The following is a 20,501-nucleotide window of genomic DNA, read 5'->3' as shown; positions in this document are numbered from 1 at the left end:
CTAGTAAGTCAAGACCTTGCTTATCCGTATTAATAATGAGATATATTCAAATGTAATATTATTTCCATATGGCATGGAGAGTTTTACTCTTCATCCTAATGATTAACAAAATTCAAAAAGAACCTAATTTGGCAATACAGAGGTAATGAATCCAGAGCCCTGATATTCCCAAGCCTCTATTCCACCATTTCTTCATTGAAATTTCCAATCTCTCTTGCACCTTTTTATTCACAATTTTGCCTAGAAAAGAAATGACTTAATCTCAATTCCAGACTTATTCTGTGTGATTTTATATACATACACATAGAACAAGTATATATGTATATATATACATACAAGTGTATGTATATAAAATCACACTATTAAATTAATAGAATGAAATCCTGAACTCTATGGTGAATGAGAATTTTATGTGATTTCTGTTAATGTCACAACATCAAGTTTGGTCAGTTCTAAAAATATGATCTTCCTTAAGACTTACACCAAGATTTTCTTTCCCAATGCACCAGTATTACTAACCCCATGAGAATCATGATGGGGGTGGCCAATACAAGTTAAAAGAGCTTAAAACACACTCCACTCTACTCTAGCTCAGAGAATAGTGCACTGGGCCCCACTACAGCACTGCAACTTCACAGAGGAGTTTGGCAACACATTTTACCCTATCACTGTATCTTCTCTTATACCAATACTGGCATCAATGTGAAGAAAGAGATAGTACTATAAAAACAAAAGGATCTAATGTCAGAAACACAATTCATCTATCAAATGTTATCTTTCCAGTTACTTTACTGAATATTCTGTTTTAAATGGTAACCTTCCAAACATAGTTCCAGGCAGACCCGTTTTGAGAGCAATGCTGATTACATGCATAATTTAGTTCTTTCTTCTTATACATGGCTGCCACTGATGTTCTTTAAGAGAAACAACAATATTTCTAAAATTTAGTCATCTTACAAGAAAGTGACGGCTTGGTAAGCAGTTTGATTTCTTAAAGATACTTATGATTGAAAACAAACACATTTCACATAGGAATATGTTTCTTTTTTTTTCTTTTAACTTGAAAACCAGATAGGGAGTTGCGGTTCACTGCCAGAAACAAAAGGAATCCTTTACTATGGAAAGCTGGGCTTTCTTTCTTGGTCATTCTAATTAAATATACACACGTTCGTCATTTCTATCACTGTGAGAAGGTTCATCCAGAAGATAAGTATGGGGTCTCACTATGGTAATTGTAGTCAGGACAAACCTTTTGCACAAGTTTATAATCAACACTGTAAAAGGCAATGTAAATGCAAATGACCTTGAAGGGCTTGGAGCATAACCAAGACACATGGCTCTGAGTCTGCTCCTGGTAGCAGATCTTGGATGGGTCAAAGTTGCACAGGGCGGTCTTCTTCGCCCGATCTGTTTTTTCATACTCAATACGACAATTGAAAGATTTGGATTCCTTGGTCTCCAAGGTTGACTGGGGGGAAACTTCAAACTCCACCACTTTAGAGGGAGGGACCAAGCTCACTGAAACGTTACCCAAGCCTGTGGAATTATGCCGGAAATAAACACTGAAAGTTCCATTTCCATGGTCGACAATCTTCCCCGTGATGAGGAGGTTGAGTTTGACAGTTTTAATGTTGGAATGAAAGTCACCCCATCCAAACATTTTCTTAAATTTTCCTGTCTTTACTATTGGCCGACGTTTAGTTCTTGTCAATGGCTCCTGGACCTCTGTGATGTTGGCCAGCCAATCCCAAAAGTTGTCCATGCTGTCTGCATAGGCCAGGGGGCCAGGCTTGGGCACTGGAGACTGTTTAACGAACAGACGCAGGGGACTGATGATCCTCGAATGAACCACGTTTCCAACCAGCGTTCCTGCAGCATCTTTATCCTCCCAATCCAGACCCTCTGTGGCGGGCACCACCTCTTTACTATCACAAAACAGCTGAGGGAAAGAGAAGAAAGAGAAATAATCTTCAGGATATGCTTTGAGCATGCACACAGAAACAGAAGGGAAACAGTATTATTTATGTTCTTGCTAAATCCCTTTCTCCCTCTCTCCTTTCTTCGCTCCCTTTTTTGCTTTCTCACATGCACATGATAAACACACACTCACTCAGTTGGGCTCAGCTGTACAAAGAGATGAGTATTTAATGTGAGTGATGTAAAACTGAAAGTATAACAATTAAAATGGTGAGAATAAGAAGGTCTTTCATTTGCATGTATTAGTGTGGCCTCCGTTCCCTAATCTTCCTCTTGTCTTTTTCCAAATTTATTTTTAATCATTTTTTATTATTATCTTAAAGTAGCTGTACAAAGGAGTTTCTATTTAGTGAAGCAGCTTTATGAATACAATATACCTTGATCAATGTCACCTCTTTCAACATTCTCACCCAGACTTGAGTAGGATATTTTGGCCACTTATGTTATAAACTCATGGAAGTTTTGAGGTCTTCACATTCAGGTGGAAGAGAATTTTAGATGCTGAATCATACCAATGAATTATAAACCACCTGAATCATAAGTAATAAATAATACATCTCTTAAGTGTATTTGGAATTATTAGTGTTATCAGTATATTCAAGAGTTTAAGACATAATTTTATGGCTTTTAAAAAATATAATCCCAATGCAACTAACAAAATCCCAACTAACAATCCCAACTAACAAAAAGCATGTGGTTAGTATTAAAATTCTACAAAAGGCTCATTTGTGGGAATAGCACACTATGTTACTCTTCTGGAAACAGAAATACATGTGGAAATTATAAATTAGTAAACTGCATATGATTTAATAAATTTGACTACAATAAAACTCAAGTATGGAAATAATGCACAACTTATGTGTACATGTTTTACTAACTTAGGTTATTTGGCTATAGATTATAGGCACTAAACGCCACTGTATTTTCATTTTTACTCTCTTTGTAGTAAGTGTCCTCATGATTTCTCCATTCAGTTAAGTCAATATGGAATCTGAAAACTGTTGCCTGGAGCAAATATTTATGAATGAGTTATAAAGTCTGAGAAGTACAGGTTTCTAGTGGAAACATGAACAGCTTCTTATCGCTAATGGCACAAACCACTCTTGTAATGATTCTGTGGAGAACTGTCAGCATGATGAAAAGCATGAGGCTGTGTTTATGGACTGCTTCTCCAGTCTCAGATTCTCCAAAACACTGGGTAAAACTGATGTCAGATTTAGATCATTTTAGATATTATTGCATTCAATCCAATCATAAACATAGCTTGGATTATAAATATTGCACATGAATATACAGTATACCTTGATAATGTGAGGAGCCATTTGGCATAGTCACAAAAGTTTAGAAGTTTAACCTGGGATTAGCAGTTCACATCTATAATCTGGTTACTTGGGAAGATTGTAATCCCAGGCCACCTAGCCAAAAGTGTGAGACCCTATCTGAAAAAGAAAGCAAAAAGACAAGAAACATAGCTCAAACAATAGAGCACTTGCTTGGCAAGTGTGAAGCCCTGAGGTCAATTGCTAGGACTACAAATAATGTTTGTAAACTTAAGTTTTAACAGAATATTTTGAAAAGTATCATCACTTAGATCAGGATCACTGCAGAGTAGGAATCCAAGGACTTGTAAGAGGTGTGTGTGTGTGTGTGTGTGTGTGCGCGCACGCGCACGTGTGTGCGCGTGTGTGTGTGTGTTTTAAAGCTTGCTTATTATCACTAAAATTACAGATGTTGGAAAACATATTGATATCATTTTACATTTTAAGGTCAAATCCATCTGACCTCCTCTTAGGGCTTACAAAACTTGCATTTGATACTTCCTTCTTCCCCCAGGTATTGTCAGGATGGCATAATTACCAGGGAAATAAAGATCATTACCCTGAATTTGGTTTTCAAAGTACGTGTAATACTGTAACTGTAGCTTTCTGCTTTTGAATATTTCCCCCGACTGTTTTATTTAAATATTAGCTCACAAAGTCTTATATCACCTCATCCATGTTATCATAATAAATGAAAGAATTCAGTGATGAATAAAACATAGCAATACAACATAAGTGAAACAATGAAAATTAAAGTTATATACATATGAATCAGCTCATTCACTGTCTTTAAATAGAGACTGCATTTGTGAAGGCACTAAAATCACCACTGAACACTCTTACTGTGATATGCAGAAACCAAGTGCTTCACAGCTCATGCAGTTCAGTAGTCTGGCTTCAGGTCTGAGTTTTGCTGAGAACTGATGTGAGCTGGTACAAGTGATGTGTCCTGTCTTTTCTCCAGAGAAAGGACAAGGTTCCCTGAACAGATAAGACACTCTTTGCTGGTCATCATGTTCCAATTTCTCTTTCCTGTGAGCATCATTCTTATTACCCAGAGTCTGTTACCTAGTTTTCACTATCTCCAATATTTCATGAAGTTTTCCTGCCTGGGAAGTGGTGACAGATTAGCCTACCACTTGTTGGGAACTTCTGTCCTTAACAAATGCTTCTTTGCTGATCTTTAGTCCTTGGTTTAGTATAGCCTCAAAACTTTCCTCAGGCTTGCTTTTTTTCTCTTTCATTCTTCCTTGATAACATGCTTAAAACACCATAATTTCTTTTCTTCATAGATTTCTACTAATTAACATTAATTAATAGATAAATATTTAATAGATAAATAGATAAATATTTTCTATTCAAAAAAGTTTTTTTTCAACCACAAATATGAAAACATTCTTGGCTTTCAACATCAGTCTGCTTTTTCTATTCTTTCTATATCTAAGTGTTTGTCCTATGTTACATATTTTTACCAAATTTTTCTCCTGGCATTATTTCTTTTGATTCAGTGCTTTGCTCAATTTACTCTTCTGTTATTAAAATGTATAAATATTGAGATCATCATTCAAACACAAGTAGGTTTTGTAATCACACAGATTCTTCACTAGGTGGTTTCGATACATTTCAGACAATATGATAAAAAAATCAACATCTTAGGAGATCCTTATTTCTAGGACTTCCATTATAATGTTTCTAAGATTCTTTAATAATAATACTAAATGACCATTAGCTGAAACTCTTTTAGATTTTCCTGGAATAAGTCATAATCTAAACAGAACTTCATCCTAACACATGTGACTCAATTAAGAAATATGTGTGTATAAATCAAATCAACACCAGCTAATCAAATAGGAAGACTGGGTGTAATTATATGTTTTTAGAAAGATTCTTTAACTTTTCAGAAAAGATTTCCCATAAAAAGTGATTTCTAAGAAATTTAATTCACAATTCTTCAGTTCCCAATCTCCTGAAGGGGCCTGTTATTTTAAAGATGATTATACAAAAATATTTAACCAATAGTCCAGATCTGTAACACTTCTTTCTAGCAAAAACACTCATTCAAAGTTCCTTAGATAAAACTACTTAGTTATATGTATATACGCATGTGTAAAAGTATACATATATGTGTATGTGTGCATGTACTGAATTAGTTTTGCTTTCCCTAGACCATCACATTTCTAACTTCCTTTGACATTGTTACTCAAATTGAGAAAAGTTGTACACAAATTCATCTCCTCATTATTTTACACAGTTACCAAAAGTTTCCAAGGCTCATGTTTAACCTCAAAAGACAGAGAAAATGGAGGCCACTAAGTGTCAACAGAATGGCAGAACAAAAGACAGTATTGGGTACCTGATGACATCATCACCCCTTGCATAATTTCATGACCTGAATCCTAATTTTCCATGTCTCCTTTGTTGGCTGTATGTAAGGACTAAATAAAAGAATAGTTGGAGCCTAATCCTTGACAAAAGGTACCAATGATTGATTACTTTTCCATGGTCCAACGGGCAGCTCAGGTCTCCTACTCAAGAAATGTTTCTAAAGGGTTATATGAATTCTCAAGCTTACATTGATTAATGTTTAGTTGGGTAACTTGTTCCATACCATGTGATAAATTAACTACCAAGTAGGAATCAACCTTCCCAATCCCAGGGCATCCATGACTTCTTCAATGTGTCCAGTCGCACTGGCAGCTGAGTCACATTCAGATCATGAGTCCAGCTGATCTCTGTTTGCTAACAAAATTGCTGATCCAACTTTTCAAATGGCTCAGCAAAGGGATCTGAACTTATAAAACATCTAGCAGGCACCCTCATTCCCAAGCAGACAGAAGATTGTAGGTGGTTCTGAACCTTTTGGGAAACCTCTCTGTCCAAGACAAGATTCTTAGATGCTATCTACAAACACATGGATGTATCCTGTTACTTGCTTTTGAATTCCATGGGGCTCTTTGTGCTAACTTCAGTATCACTGCTGTTATTTGTCGCATCTTATTACAATGATAATACAAAAACATTTAGCCTCAAGCACAAAATGGAGTTTTAAGAAGGGAAAGAAAGAGGGATTGCTGTGCTTTATCTGTTTGAACATTCCATGATTTCAACACATTTATCAAAGCTTAAGTAATTTATGTCTTGGCAGGGTGTATCAATTTCACAAAGCACACACATTAGCAAGATACAATGATATCATATTAGCTTTTTCTGCATCTTACAAAAGAGCTCAAAAAGATTAATAAAAGCTCAAACCTTCATCAATTAAATGAAGCAGGTGGAAGGAAGGAGGGAGTCCAATAAGACTGTAGTTCATTTCAGTTCTTTTGTTTTTTGGGGGGAGTTGAAGATGACAGGTTCAAATCATTCATCATAACAAGCTGAAGTTGAATTTCACTGATAATTAAATGCCTTTTCTCCCCAAGAGGCAGAGAGCTTGCAATGAATTACATAGCAGCAGATGTGAGAACTGTCACAAATTATGGAAATAATTTATAAACTAAAAGGCATCTTCCCCTGAAAACATTATATCAGAAGAGACTTTTTTAAGTATATCTGCTGCATATCTTTTTAATTAGCATCTTATTATGAAAGAATTTTAGTTTATAGAAAAGTTGAACAGTACAAGAGTTCCTATATGGCTTCTCCCACTTTTCTCCATTGTTAATATCTATTACTCTGATGCATTTGACACAAGTAATGAACCAGTACTGCCACATTATTATAAATTAACCCTTACACTTTACTTGGACTTCATTATTCTATTTTCTTAAAGCCCTTTTGTCTTTTTGTTCCAGAATCCTATCCAAAAGGGCAATCTATTTGGTCACTGTGAAACCTTAGCTTGTCTTGAATGAGATCGTTTCTTAGATTTTCTTTCTTTCATGTGACCTTGAATGTTTTGATAAATGCTGGTCAGATATTTTTTAAAGTGGTCTTCAACTTGGTTTTGTCTGGTGCTTTCCCCATAATTAGTCTGAGATGATAGGTTTTGGCAAGGAAGAACCCAGATATAAAGTCTTGTTAACATTTCAAGGGTACATGCCAGCAACTTGACAATATTGTCATTGATCTTGATTCTGTGGTTTAGGTAGGAAAGAGTCTTAACAAAAAGTCTTGCTTCCATAATACTCATAATGCTTGAAGATTTTTCTTAAACTTCATGTAATCTAAATTTAATTCAATGATACGTGGTTCAGGATTGATTTTTTTAAATAAAAACTTAAACATTTTAATGTATAACTTTGCAATATTCTTTTTTTTTAATTGTGAAAATACCATACAGAGGGGTTACAATTACATGGACAAGATAATGAGTACATTTCTTATCAAGCATTGTTGCCTCCTCCTTTGTTTCCCCTTCCTATCCCTTCCCATCTCCCCCTACCCTCCCCCGCAATATTCTTGAATAACAAAATTTTCGGTTTTTAGGAACTGACAAATGCTTTCTAAATTATGTTGGCAGTTTTATGTCACAAATGTGTCCATCACCAACATTATTAGTATTATTATTTTTATATTTAATATTAATTCCTTAAAATTGGGCTCATTTTGATAATTAATAGCACCACAATGAAGAACATATTCCATACACACTTTGTATAAACTAGAATTATTTGTGAACTGCATCAGAATCACGTGTCCTTTCCTAGTAGGAGACAGTCCATGCACAATAATAAATTTTATATGCCTAATGAAAAACAAGCAGCTTTTAGATGGGAACTTCTTTGCAAGACAAACTGTTTACCAAAGGTAATGAAACTAATGAAAGACACCCTCACAGAGTAACTTGATTTCCATCCCTCCCTCCCTCTCTTCCTTCCTTCCTTCCTTCCTTTATTTTTTGACAGCATCTTACTTTGTGACTCTACAAAGGGTCACTTGAACCTCACCATGTAGCCTTGAACATGTGATCCTCCCGCCTCAGCCTCCAAAGTGCTGGGATTGCAGGTTTAATTTGATTTCTTTTGAGTTTTAGGACAATCAGATCTTTGACATAAGTACAGAAAAAACATTTTCTCTATGCCTGTCATAACAGTAGCTTTGCTACTTCTGTTTAGCTACATGCTAGGCTGGTGTCTAAACTGTGAGAGGGAAAGATTTTTCAATACCTAATAATAATAAAAATTATGACAGCAATAAATAATAACAGAAATTTTAAACTTTCAACTTCTGGAGCTCAAATTCTATTTAATACCAACACACCATTATCAGTACAAACAACTCCATCGTATAGCTTTCTTAATAAATGTTATTTTTCTTAGTTAAAAAGACCCCAAAGGAAGCAATTTTGCTGTTCTAGGCTAGTAGTTAACACTTGTACATGACACATTTATTCAGCACTTACTGACTCTTCGTGCACATGGTAACAGAGGAGTAAGGTACACCTGGATTTCCTAAATAATTCCAGCTGAACCCTTTAAACCCCTAAATATGCTTCTCCTGACCTAGCAGGAAAACACTAGATGATTTTCCATTTTGTTAACATACCCTGCTTAACATAGCTTAGAACTCGTTCCACCAATATATGTACTTTTTGCAGGATTACATTCATTATTCATTGATGTGCACTCGAGTGCATGTGTGTGTGTGTGTGTGTGTGTGTGTGTGTGTGTGTGTGTTGGGCCTGGGCACTGTCCCTGAGATTTTGTGCTCAAGGCTAGTGCTCTACCCCTTGAGCCACAGCTATACTTCTGGCTTTTTTTTGGTGTAGTTTAGTGGAAATAAGTATCTTATAGACTATCCTGCCCAGATTGTCTTCAAACTTCGCTCCTCAGACCTCAGCCTCCCAAGTGGCTAGATTATAGGCATAAGCCACCAACATCAGACTATTTGATTAACTTTTTGTCTATACCTGCCATGACAAAAGTGCTACTGAATTCCCATGTGATACTTGCAAATCACTGGACTGAGTGGAAAAGTGGAATGTCCCGATAGAATCTGTCTACAGTAGAAAGAATCTGTTCCCCTATCTTTCAATAACTGAATTTATCAAACCAGATAAATTGCTCCAGGGGTTGAAGGAATGAATGAAAGATGCAGGGACAATCAGCCCAATCAGGACAAGTAAGGCCAAAGCAGGGAAGACTGAGACAGGGGCAATACTGCTTTGGTTTCCTAGAAGTGCTTAGAGTCAGAAAGATAAAAGTAACATTTGGCACAGTTACTAAACTGTCCTAGGACCTTGTGTAAGCATGCCCTTTTTCTGTATCTGTTTATTTTTTTTTAACAGTGAAATTGTAAAAGGCCTAAGGGTTGCATTTTTAAAGAGACAAAGAGGTCTGTGAGATGGAAAGAGACAAGGGAAATTCATTGACAGGAACTGTTGAAGGAGATGAGGACCATAGAGAAGAGCAGAAATGAGACTTGCACTGTGCTCTATAGCACGTGTGCATTCACTTATTCAGCACCAGCTTTTCAAATATATTCTGGGTACCTGCATTTGTGTTCTTGAAATGGGGAGTATGCTGTTGTACAGACAAAACAGTCTTTATGTATTTTGTATTTATGCAACTTGTACAATAAAATTGAGAAGAAACATTAAAGACATATTCTAGTTGTTTTGTGTGTATATGTGTGTGTATTAATATAACAGGGAATGTGGAGTATTGATTCTAATGTAAGAAATAAAATAATAGGGCAAGGATTGAACAAGACCTGAGCATTTGACATATTTATTAAGATGAGAGAAATGAAATCTAAGATTTACCAGTTAGTAAATCAACTGCCAGGCCAGTAATCCTAGCTACTCAGGAGGCTGAGATCTGAGCCTGGGCTGGCTTTGAATCTCCAATAAACCACCAGAAAACCGGAAGTGGCACTGTGGCTCAAGTGGTAGAGCACTGGCCTTGAGATGAAGAGCTCAAGAGTTCAAGCCCCATGACCACCACCAACAACAAAAATACACCTACCACGGTATTTATATTCCTGTATCACTTGGTCCAAATTGTATATTGGTAACCCATTCCCACAGAAATTTAGGTCCCATGGTTTCCCTTATTTGCAATAATTAGTGTACATATAGGATAATCTTATCAGAGGAGCTGAAAAGCTCAAAAGCCATGTACATATGACCATATAAGATGATGCTAAGTAAAATGAATCCCAAGATGTGGACACAAGAGGTCTGTCTTTATTGTTATTGTTTTAAATGTACCATGTGATTTTATTTTTGTTGTTGTTGTTTCCTTTGTATGTTTTTTCCCCTATGGCATATCCCCTGTTGTCACTGTACTTGATTTTGGTACCCTCCATCTTATATACATTTGTCTAATCTGGGGAGGGGAAGGGAAAGAACAAAATGCTGAAACAAAGACACAGGATGACCCATTGCAACAAGGATACCCACAGGATAGTATAATGGAAATGAACTTTACAACTTCAGGCTGGGTGGGGGGATGGGGTGGAGAGGGGAGGAGTGTGGAAGGTGGGGGAAGGAAGGGATAGTGTGACAACAACAAGGAAGGGAAGGGGTAACAATGATTGACAAGTAATGTACTCATTACTTACTCATGTAACTGTAACCCTCCTGTACAGCATCTTTATTATAAAATTAAAAACATTAAAAAAGATTTGCTTATAATTACTAATGAGAGTACAATACTATTACAAAAGTATAGTTATACTTTTTCTGGTGAAAGGCTAAGTTGGTGACTTTTCACAAGCTTGAACAAGCTCCACTATTCAATCTGTGTGTAGTCTCTGACTTGCAGTGCAGTGTTAGGTCTTGTCTTTCATGATTAAAACTCCAATGAACTTTGAAGGGTGAATGACTTTTAATTTTGGGTTCTGAGGTAGTCATACCTCTGTAGAATTATTGTACAATGTTCTTCTATAATTCTATATAATTAATATCAACATATAAGTGACACTTGATAGTGAAATAAATATGCCATAGGTACATAAGAACATTCTAAAATAATAAAGCTTGAACTTTGTGGTTAAAGGCGTCTGCTAATAACTAAATCTACCTACTACTCATTATTATTACAAAGGCTAAAGAATGCTTTACATGTAAAAAAAAACAAACTATTAAAATTCCACAATAGGTACAATATGGAAGAGGCATCGATACTTCAAGGCTTCATATTTCTGTGCTTGTTCAGCACACAAAACAAATGAACAGACACTATGTTGAAAATGAACTTTACAACTTCAGGGGGGGGAGGGGGATAGGAGGAAAGGGGTTGGGGAGGTGGGGAGGGAAAGGAAAATAAGAGAAAAACATAGGAGGGGGCAACAATGCTTGATAGACTCATTACCTTACTCATGCAACTGTAACCCCTTTTTACAATAAAAATATTTTAAAAAAACAAATGAACAAAATGTATTTATAGTCTATAATGCTTTACCATAAAGTAATTGGTGTAACATATTTATCTTACATATATAATTATTATAAATGAAGACTATAACTATTTTAGAGCGCATCAAAAACATGTACTCCTATGTGGAACAAAGAGTAATACTTTGACTAATCATGATTGTGAGAAAGGAACCTCATGTTCCCACATGTCAATCTGTAACAAGCTAGGCGAGTTGACTTTTCCTTGATAAGAAGATTGGCATACAGCAACTACACGATAGATAGATCTCTTCAAATATTTTTAGAGGCAGCTAGTTTGTGCCACTTGATTATCCCAGAAGCATTAATGTTCTGTCAACGTGACTGTTAGGAAGAATAACTGCCAGCTTTCATAGATTTGGTCATAGCACATTGGTATTGATGTAACCTATACAGGTGACTATTACTATAATTAAATGTATTAATTTAATCCAAGAATCCTTAAGTGACCACTGTTATATAACCTCAAGATGGTCTGTGAATCCCTTTAGAGTTGAAAAGTTGTAAAACCAATAAGGAAAGATGGTCCAAAGCCTCATTTTTGCTACTTCCATAGCTTACACATTCTATAGCTTACATATGCTTTAACAATCTTATTCTGTACCCTACTATAAAAACTAAATGACAACTTGCTCAGTAGAAAAATAAATAAATAATACTCTAGTAGAGATCGAACTCAGCATCCCATTTATTTTATTTTATTTTTTTCTTTGTAAATAAATCTTGAAAAGTGTTCTCTAGGTAGAGATTTTCCAGAACATCATCCCTGCTGACAACACAGGAACACGTTTCTGCAGGACAACATGCATTGCTATATTGATGATTAGTCTTATGGCTCACCCTAGGGTCATATTTCTGGTGCTCCATTACAGAACTGTCACAGCAGATTAGACAAAGAACGACAAAAAAAAAGATGAATAATGACAGAGTCAAACATCTATCAATGTATTAATTGCACCTATTAATATTTCATGGCACAATGTGGCTTTGTTTCAAAATTCATTTTGCAAGTTGGAAAACAAATGATTGCTTAGAGAAGAAAGTTAAACAGTGGACATGCTTCCTGCTGAGAGGGGCAAGCTCATTGTACTTTCCCAATATCTTTTAATAGCTACCCTTTACATTTTACTAAATTGATACATGAACTAACAGGAAATGTGAAGACAGAAATCTTAGCAGCGAGAGCCAAAAAAAGGCTAGATTGCAATGCTTGGCAGTAGCTTTATTGCTAAGGTTAAATATGGCAATTCTTATTTTATCTTGATGACAGTAAGCTTAAAAATCAGCAACTCAAGTACCTCTAACAAACTCAACACACATACAAAACCATGCACACTTATGCATGCATATTTTTAAACACAAACATCACACACATAAACAGGTGTGTACATGCACAGAGTTCTCTATAAACACTTAAGGAGAACGGGGTCAGAAAAAATATAGAATTCATTTTGTATTAGAAGGCCAACCAAAAAACAAATTGTCAAATCAGCTGCAAGCAAGTATTAAAGAAGCCTTGTGGTAAGAGATTGCTAATTATGATGTGGTCATATTTCCCCAGTAAAGCAAAGGGCAGAAGGCAATCACATTCAATGCAAGTTATGCAAAGTCAACCTAGGTACCTTTTAATTTCACTGTCTTGTTGAGTGACAAAGCACTCAGATGGTGCCGTCTACTTTCTTCTATATGTCCTTTAAATGTCACTCAAGTTTTGAGATGAGAGATAGGAAATCATAAATCCTACTGGACTACCATGGCCTGGAGAGACACATAAAAATTATTCAAAAAGAGAAAGAGAAGAGCAGTCAAATGAGGAGTAGAAATGCCAGATGATTCTATTGCCATGTAATTTTGGTAGGGTTTCAGTGAGTGGGATAAAACATTCAAGGGGTTGTAAGTATGCATATATAAATGATTGTTTTTGGCCAGGCAGCAGTGGCTCATGCCTGTAATTTTAGTAACTCTGGAGGTTGGGATCTAAGGATCACAGTTCAAAGCCAGTCCAAGTAGGAAAGTCTGTGAGTCTTATCTCTAATTGCCTAACAAAAAGCTGGAAATGGAGCTTGGTTTAAGTAGTAGAGTGCTAGCCTTGAGCAAAGAGAGCTCAGCAATGGTGCCCAGTCCCTGAGTTCTATCCCCAGAACCAGCACTAAAATAAAATGGTTGGTTTTTGTATTGTACCCCATAATGTACTTGACACTTTAACCTTCAGGTGTCATTAGTTTTGCCATTATCTCAAACCTGATTGTGAGTCAGCTTGTCTAGGCCACAGTACAAAGTTATTCAAGTACTAATCTATAATTGATTGACTTCTTAAAATTGGGCACAATATTAGCAGTTCTTGGTTATATTCTTACAGGACACACTAATTAAATTAATTTAATTAAGGAGTTAATGCATAGTATAATACTTTAATGTAATATTCACAGTCTATTAGAGATTTCTTTACAGAATCATATATATTTATACCTGTTTGTGTATTATGATCCAACATAAATAATTTTGTAAGACAATGGTACCCTACAAACAGTAGAGTAGTTATTTAAGAATATAAAAGCAGAATGTTTGTATATGAAGCTGATAATTCTGTTGAAATTATTTAGTAATAATCATTCCTGATATTTAGACTGAAATTACAGACTCTTTAAATAACCATAGTTGATGCTTATATCTTCTTTGTAAGGTACTTAGGCCAAGAAATAACCTTAGAAGATTAAGTGACAGGGTTCAAGATCCAAAAGACAGCTATAAATCTAGAACTGAGGTCTTTGTAGAAGGTCATGCTCTTTTTACCCTAGTAGTTTAATGGAACTGAAACCCAACCAAGCCAGACAAAAAAGAAAAAATACCTTGATTAATATATTTGCCCAATAAATTAAAAACATTTTTCTTACCACAAAGTGAAGTTTATTCTAGAAGTTCATTCTAAACTATTGTAGTTTATTAAGCTAATTGTTTGAAAATGTATGATAACAGTTTTGATTATACAATTCATATTTTACTCTGTATAATGTACAAAATATATATTTTATATAATTTTTTTGTCATGGGGCTTGAACCTGACCTGGGTGCTGTCCCTGAGCTCTTCAGCTCAAGGCTAGCACTCTACCACCTGAGCCACAGCGCCACTACCAGTTTGCTGATGGTTGATTGGAGATAAGAGTATCACAGACTTTCCAGCCAAGGCTGGCTCTGAACCGTGATCCTCAGATTTCAGCCTCCTGAGTAGCTAGGATTACAGGCATGAGCCACCAGCACCCGACATAATATTTGTATTTTTTAAGAAAACTACACTGCATTGAGTTGCAGTATAGTTAAAATGTATTGGAAAAAAATCCAAACAAACATTTTGGCATTGTAAGAAGAAAAGCTTTTGTCAGGTGTCAGTGGTTTACATTGTAACCCTAGCTAATAAGAGAATGAGATCTGATCCTAGCTCAAGACCAGCTCAGGCAGGAAAGTCCAGAAGACTCTTATCTCTGATTAACCACTAGAAAGCTGGACCTGTGGCCCACTCACGCTGTAGCAGAGAGCAAGCATTGAAGGAGAAAACAACAACAACATCAAAGTGAACGCCCAAGCCCTGTATTCAAGCCCCATCTCACCTTTCTTGTTTCCTTAGGAGCAATCAGTTTATTTTAAACAAACAGATTATCGTTCCCATTCCAATTGGTGAGAAAGCCTTGTAAACAGAAGTTTCACTAACGAGGATGAATTCTCTTCTGCTTCCAGATTTCACCATCAACTCCTGTTGACCAGTCCTGTGGCCTTGGGAGTTCTTGATCCAGAGAACCACAAGAGCCAATTCCTTGGAATGCCCCTCTTTAGATATCTATTCTTTCCATCCTCTATTTTGGAGGAAAGAGTTTTTATTTTAATGTTTGGGTTTGTGTATAAATGTTGTATTTTTATGATTCAGTTTTGCCTGAATTTTCCCAGAATCCAGTAGAGTATAGGGATATCTGATAATGACATTAATCACAGACTCAGATTTAGGGTTAAATGTTTCTTCAGAGAAAACAGTGCTAGTGTAGAACACTGCACTTGCCACATTCTTGGCTGTACTTCTTTTCATTATTATTTTTTATTGTTGTTTTTGATTGATATTTTCTTTCATAAAATTATTGATGGGGCCTGATGTGGCCATGCCTGTAATCCTAACTATTCAGGAGACTTAGAACTAAGAATCCTGATTGGATGCCAGCCTGGGCAGGAAAGTCCAGACTCTTATCTCCAGTTCATTACAGAAAAAGCTGGAAGTGGACATTGTGGTTCAAGTGGTAAAAATTAGCCTTGAGTTTAGGGACAGTCCCCAAACCAAGATTTTGAGCCCCAAAACCCGAAAAAAAAATCTTGGTGGGGACTACTCTATCTTAATTCAATCTCCAGTCCTTTCATAGATCTTGATTCATAGTAAGTCCTGATAAAAATAAAAATAATGGGGCTGGGAAGGTGGCTCAGTAGAGCGCTTGCCTTGCATGCCTGAGGCTCTGCGTTCGATTCCTCAGTACCACATAAGCAAAAAGAAAAAAGCCGGAAGTGGTGTTGTAGCTCAAGTGGTAGAGCGCTCGCCTTGAGCTGAAGAGCTGAGGGACAGTGCCCAGGCCCAGAGTTCAGGCCCCAGGACCGGACCCCCCCTCAAAAAAATAAAAAAAAACAAATCTATCAATGTATAACTCCATGGACCTTTCACAACATTTCAATTCCTTAGACTTACTCTTAGACCATTTTGGAAAATGTTTTAAATCCTAGTTAAAATTTAGTCAATAACAAGAAATAAGAAGTTAGAAGTTGGGAGTATGGAATGGAATAATAAGTAATGATAATTTGATTTGATAGAAAAATAATGAAACATAAAACATTTCCTATGGAGCTTTGTTAGCTCCTCCTTTGTTTTCCCCTACCATCCTTTCCCTCTCCACCTCCCCAACTCCTCTCTCCACCCTCCTCCTCCCCACCCCAGTAGTAAAGTTCATTTTCAACATAGTGTCTTGTACATCTGTCTCATTTTTCCAATGGGTCAACCTGTATCCTTATTTCAGCATTTTGTTACTTCCTTCCCCCTCCCCAAATTAAAATCTTTTATTGTAAAGGTAATGTACAGAGAGATTACAGTTACATAGTCAGTTAATAAGTACATTTTTTTTTTTTTGGTCCGGTCGTGGGGCCTGAACTCTGGGCCTGGGCGCTGTCCCTCAACTCTTCATCAACTCTTCAGCTCGAGGCTCGCACTCTACCACTTGAGCCACAGCGCCACTTCCGGCTTTTTTTTTCCTGCCTATGTGGTGCTGAGGAGTCGAAACCAGGGCCTCATGCATGCAAGGCAAGCGCTCTACCACTGAGCCACCTTCCCAGCCCCAATAAGTACATTTTATTTTGAACAATGTGACCTGTCCCTCATTTTCTCCTAGTTTTTTTCCCCTCCCATCCCCCTTCCCCCTTTCCCCAAGTTATATAGTTCATTTCCATACGATTTCACTCATGTGGAATCTACAAAGTTAGTGTCATAGAAATTGAGAGTAGAAAGGTGGTTACCTGAGGCTGGGGCAGGGGAAAAGGTATAATGAGAGCCTGGTCAGTGAGTATTGAGTTACAGTTAGATTAGAGCAAAAAGCTCTATGGTTCTATCGCACAGTAGGGAGAATACAAACAACATGGATGTGTAACCATACATTTTTAAAACCAATATGAAAAGTGTGTGTGTGTGTGTGTGTGTGTGTGTGTATACTGGAACTTGAACTTCGGGCCTCCCACTTGTATTTGGCTTTCTCACTCAAGTCTAGTGCTCTACCACTTGAGCCACATCTCCAGTTTCAGATTTTTGCTGGTTAACTAGAGATAAAAGTTTCTCAAGAATGAGTCTGAGCTGATTTTGAACTGAGGCCCTCAGATGTCAGTCAGCTAGCCTCCTGAGTAGTTAGGATTATAGATACTAGAATCCTGGTAAGAAAGGAGTTTTGAGAGTTTTCACAACAAAGAAATGATAATTGGTTGAGTAGGTAAATATGTTCAGTCTGTATAGATGTGAACATTACATTGTACCCCATTAATATATACAACTTTCTGTGTATCTGTCAAAATTTTTAAAAATACAGTGTGTCTCCAAATAAGTTATACTTTCCCCCAATTTTTCCACTATGGAAATATCATATTTCCACTTACTTCAAAGGAAAAGTAAATAAACAACATTCAACTCCTTGCTTTCCTCTTTTCCTTGTTTATACTTTTCAGTGTTTTTGCTTGGTTCTCTTCATTGCTTGCCCTGTGAATGTGCTAAGCTTCCCACTCTTTGTCACTAGATATGTTACTCAGACAATTCCAGCCACCTATTCTGGCCACTGTAGTCAATTACTAGAATATTTAAAACTGTTAATCAATGATTTCTTTTTCTACTACACACCAGTGGGAGAGATTCCACTATAAAAATGTGGAAGTTCTTTCACTATAATCATTGGCCAGGCTAAAATCCTCAGTTTAGGCTTACAATGGGAACAGGTTGGATGGATTAGAATTACAATTAGGGAGTGACCCTTGTTGATTAGAATTAGAGACAAGATATTCAGACTTCCATGTACCACAGCCTAACTTTATTGATGAAATATCCTCTGTGATGTGTGGTATGAATTTGCCATATGACTTGCAGATATTGATACTTCTTTAATTTTTCCTTCCATGTGAGAACTGTTTTGTTTCATCTGCAAAGATGTCCACCAACAACCAGACATGATTTGCAATGGTCTGCCCTAGGGACAATCTGAGGACAATAGAAGGCAGACTTTGTTCTTGGTAACGGAAGGGAGTTTTCACTACATGGATTGATCATACAGAGCAGCCTGCTCCTATGATGATGTTATAGGTTGAATTGTGTTCTTCTGAAAGACAGACTGAAGTCTGTTGAGGCAACATTAATGGAGAATAAGCTTGAAATTTTCCTGAGCAAACAAAACCAGCTAGACCTTAAAAAAGAGCCTTAACCTTGCTTAAACTGCAAATGTAGCATTTCTGGAAAAAAAAATGCTTGAGTTAAAGAAAAACAAAACAGCAAATCAAAAGCAATCAATGGATATATGATTATATGATCAGGGACTTGTCAATAAAGTAAATTAAAAACAACAATTTTAGCTGGGTGCCAGTGGCTCACACCTAAAATCCTAGCTATTCAAGAGGCTGAGATCTGAGGATCGCAGTTCAAAAACATCCTGGGCAGGAAAGTCTGTGAGACTCTTATCTTCGGTTAACAATCAGAAAACGGGAAGTGGCACTTGACTTGTGGTAGAGCGCTAGTCTTGAGCTGAAGAGCTGAGGGACAGCACCCAGGCACAGAGTTCAAGCCCCATGACTGGCAAAAAAACACCAACAAAACAAAACAAAAAGCAGAAACACACACCCAGACACACACATACAACAATTTTATAACTGTAGTCAATCAAATATGTACCTGTTTTACTTCTACTTTCACACATTAAACATTTGTTGTCAACATTTTATCAATACAGCACTAAATACGAAACTTTGGTTTGATGCTTCCCAGTTCATGAATTGTTGTTTACTCAAATAAGAATTTCTTTTGAAATTTTTTTGGTAGTGCTGGTGCTTGAACTCTCAGGATTTTACACTTGCTAGGTGAGTGTTCACTTGAGCCATTTTTCAGTACTTTTTGTGTTAGTTACTTTTTACATTAGGTCTTGCTTTTGTGTCCTGACAGCCTGGACTGTGATCTTCCTATTTGTATTTCCTGAGTCGTTGGCATGACAAATGTTTACCATTGTACCCAGGATTTTAATGGTTAAGATGAAGCTTTCAAAAACTTTTTGTCTAAGTTGGCCTCAAAGTATGATTCTCCTGATCTCAGCTTCCCAAGTAGATAGTACTTGAGTTGCTGGTACCTGGTCTTACTTTCTATACTAAAGCAACATTACTTTTCTAACTTGGGGAAATAAATAATTCAAGCAATTGGGAAAAATAAAATGAAAGCAAACTAAGAGGTAAATGATCAAAGTAATTCTCCTCTGAGGAAATATATTCAGCTTCACTACTAATCAAATAAGTACAAATTAAGCAGCAAATTATTTTTAGCAGAATAGAAATCATGAAATAAGAGCTGGGTGCCAGTGGCTCACACCTGTAATCCTAGTACTCAGGAGGCTCAAATCTGAGGATTGTGGTTTGAAGCCAGCACAAGCAGCAAATCCCCATGGAACTTTTATTTCTAATTAACCACCATAAATTGGAAGTGGTGCTGTGGTTCAAAGTGGTAGAGCCCTATCTTTGAAAAAGAGCTCAGGAACATTACTCAGGCCCGAGTTCAAGCCCTACATCAGACAAACAACATCATCATCAACAACAACAACAAACAAATACAAAAACCACCATGAAATGTATAAAAACTACAAGTATATTTTCAAACTGAAATGAGAATATCCAGTGTGTGACAAGATGTTTTTCCTGCTTTGTCATGGTAATATTAGTAGAGCATTTTGAGGATGCAATTTATATTTTGCACAAAAGTCCTAAAATTCGCAATTCCTTGTGATATAATAAATGCATTTATGAAGCACTATCCTTGGAAAATTTTTCCATTTCCAGCTGTGATTGATGTATGCACAGTGATTCTCTCTGTAGTGTTATTTTTCTTTAGTTACCTGTATAAATCAAAACCTTGAGCTTGAAGAAAATTGTAACTTTGTATATTTATACTTAAAAGCTTAATATGTTTTATTTTAAAATGCTAATCAGCTTAAGTAACATGGGGAAATATTTATTTCTGCAATGCTTGGTTAAAATATATACTAAATTGTTTGTGAGGGACTCTTTTAATTACATTGCATTTTATTCCATCTGGTTCATTGATCCTATATTTTTAA

The 20,501-nt window shown here is 36.4% G+C and overlaps 1 protein-coding gene across 1 annotated transcript in view; it reads right to left on the bottom strand.

Annotated features, from left to right (window-relative positions):
* Positions 1 to 1,164: 1,164 nt before the first annotated feature.
* Nxph2 (neurexophilin 2) overlaps positions 1,165 to 20,501 on the bottom strand; it is a 69,485-nt gene continuing 50,148 nt past the window's right edge. Inside the window, exon 2 of the mRNA XM_013030061.1 lies at positions 1,165 to 1,939. Within this exon, the coding sequence (XP_012885515.1) occupies positions 1,196 to 1,939 (744 nt within the window). The 3' untranslated portion in view covers positions 1,165 to 1,195. The remainder of the gene's footprint in view (positions 1,940 to 20,501) is intronic.

The sequence above is a fragment of the Dipodomys ordii genome, unplaced genomic scaffold (genome assembly GCF_000151885.1).
Source record: "Dipodomys ordii isolate 6190 unplaced genomic scaffold, Dord_2.0 Scaffold126, whole genome shotgun sequence".
NCBI classification, from domain to species: domain Eukaryota; kingdom Metazoa; phylum Chordata; class Mammalia; order Rodentia; family Heteromyidae; genus Dipodomys; species Dipodomys ordii.
Note: the sequence above shows the minus strand (reverse complement) of the source record. Positions and strands in the feature narration are given on the sequence as shown.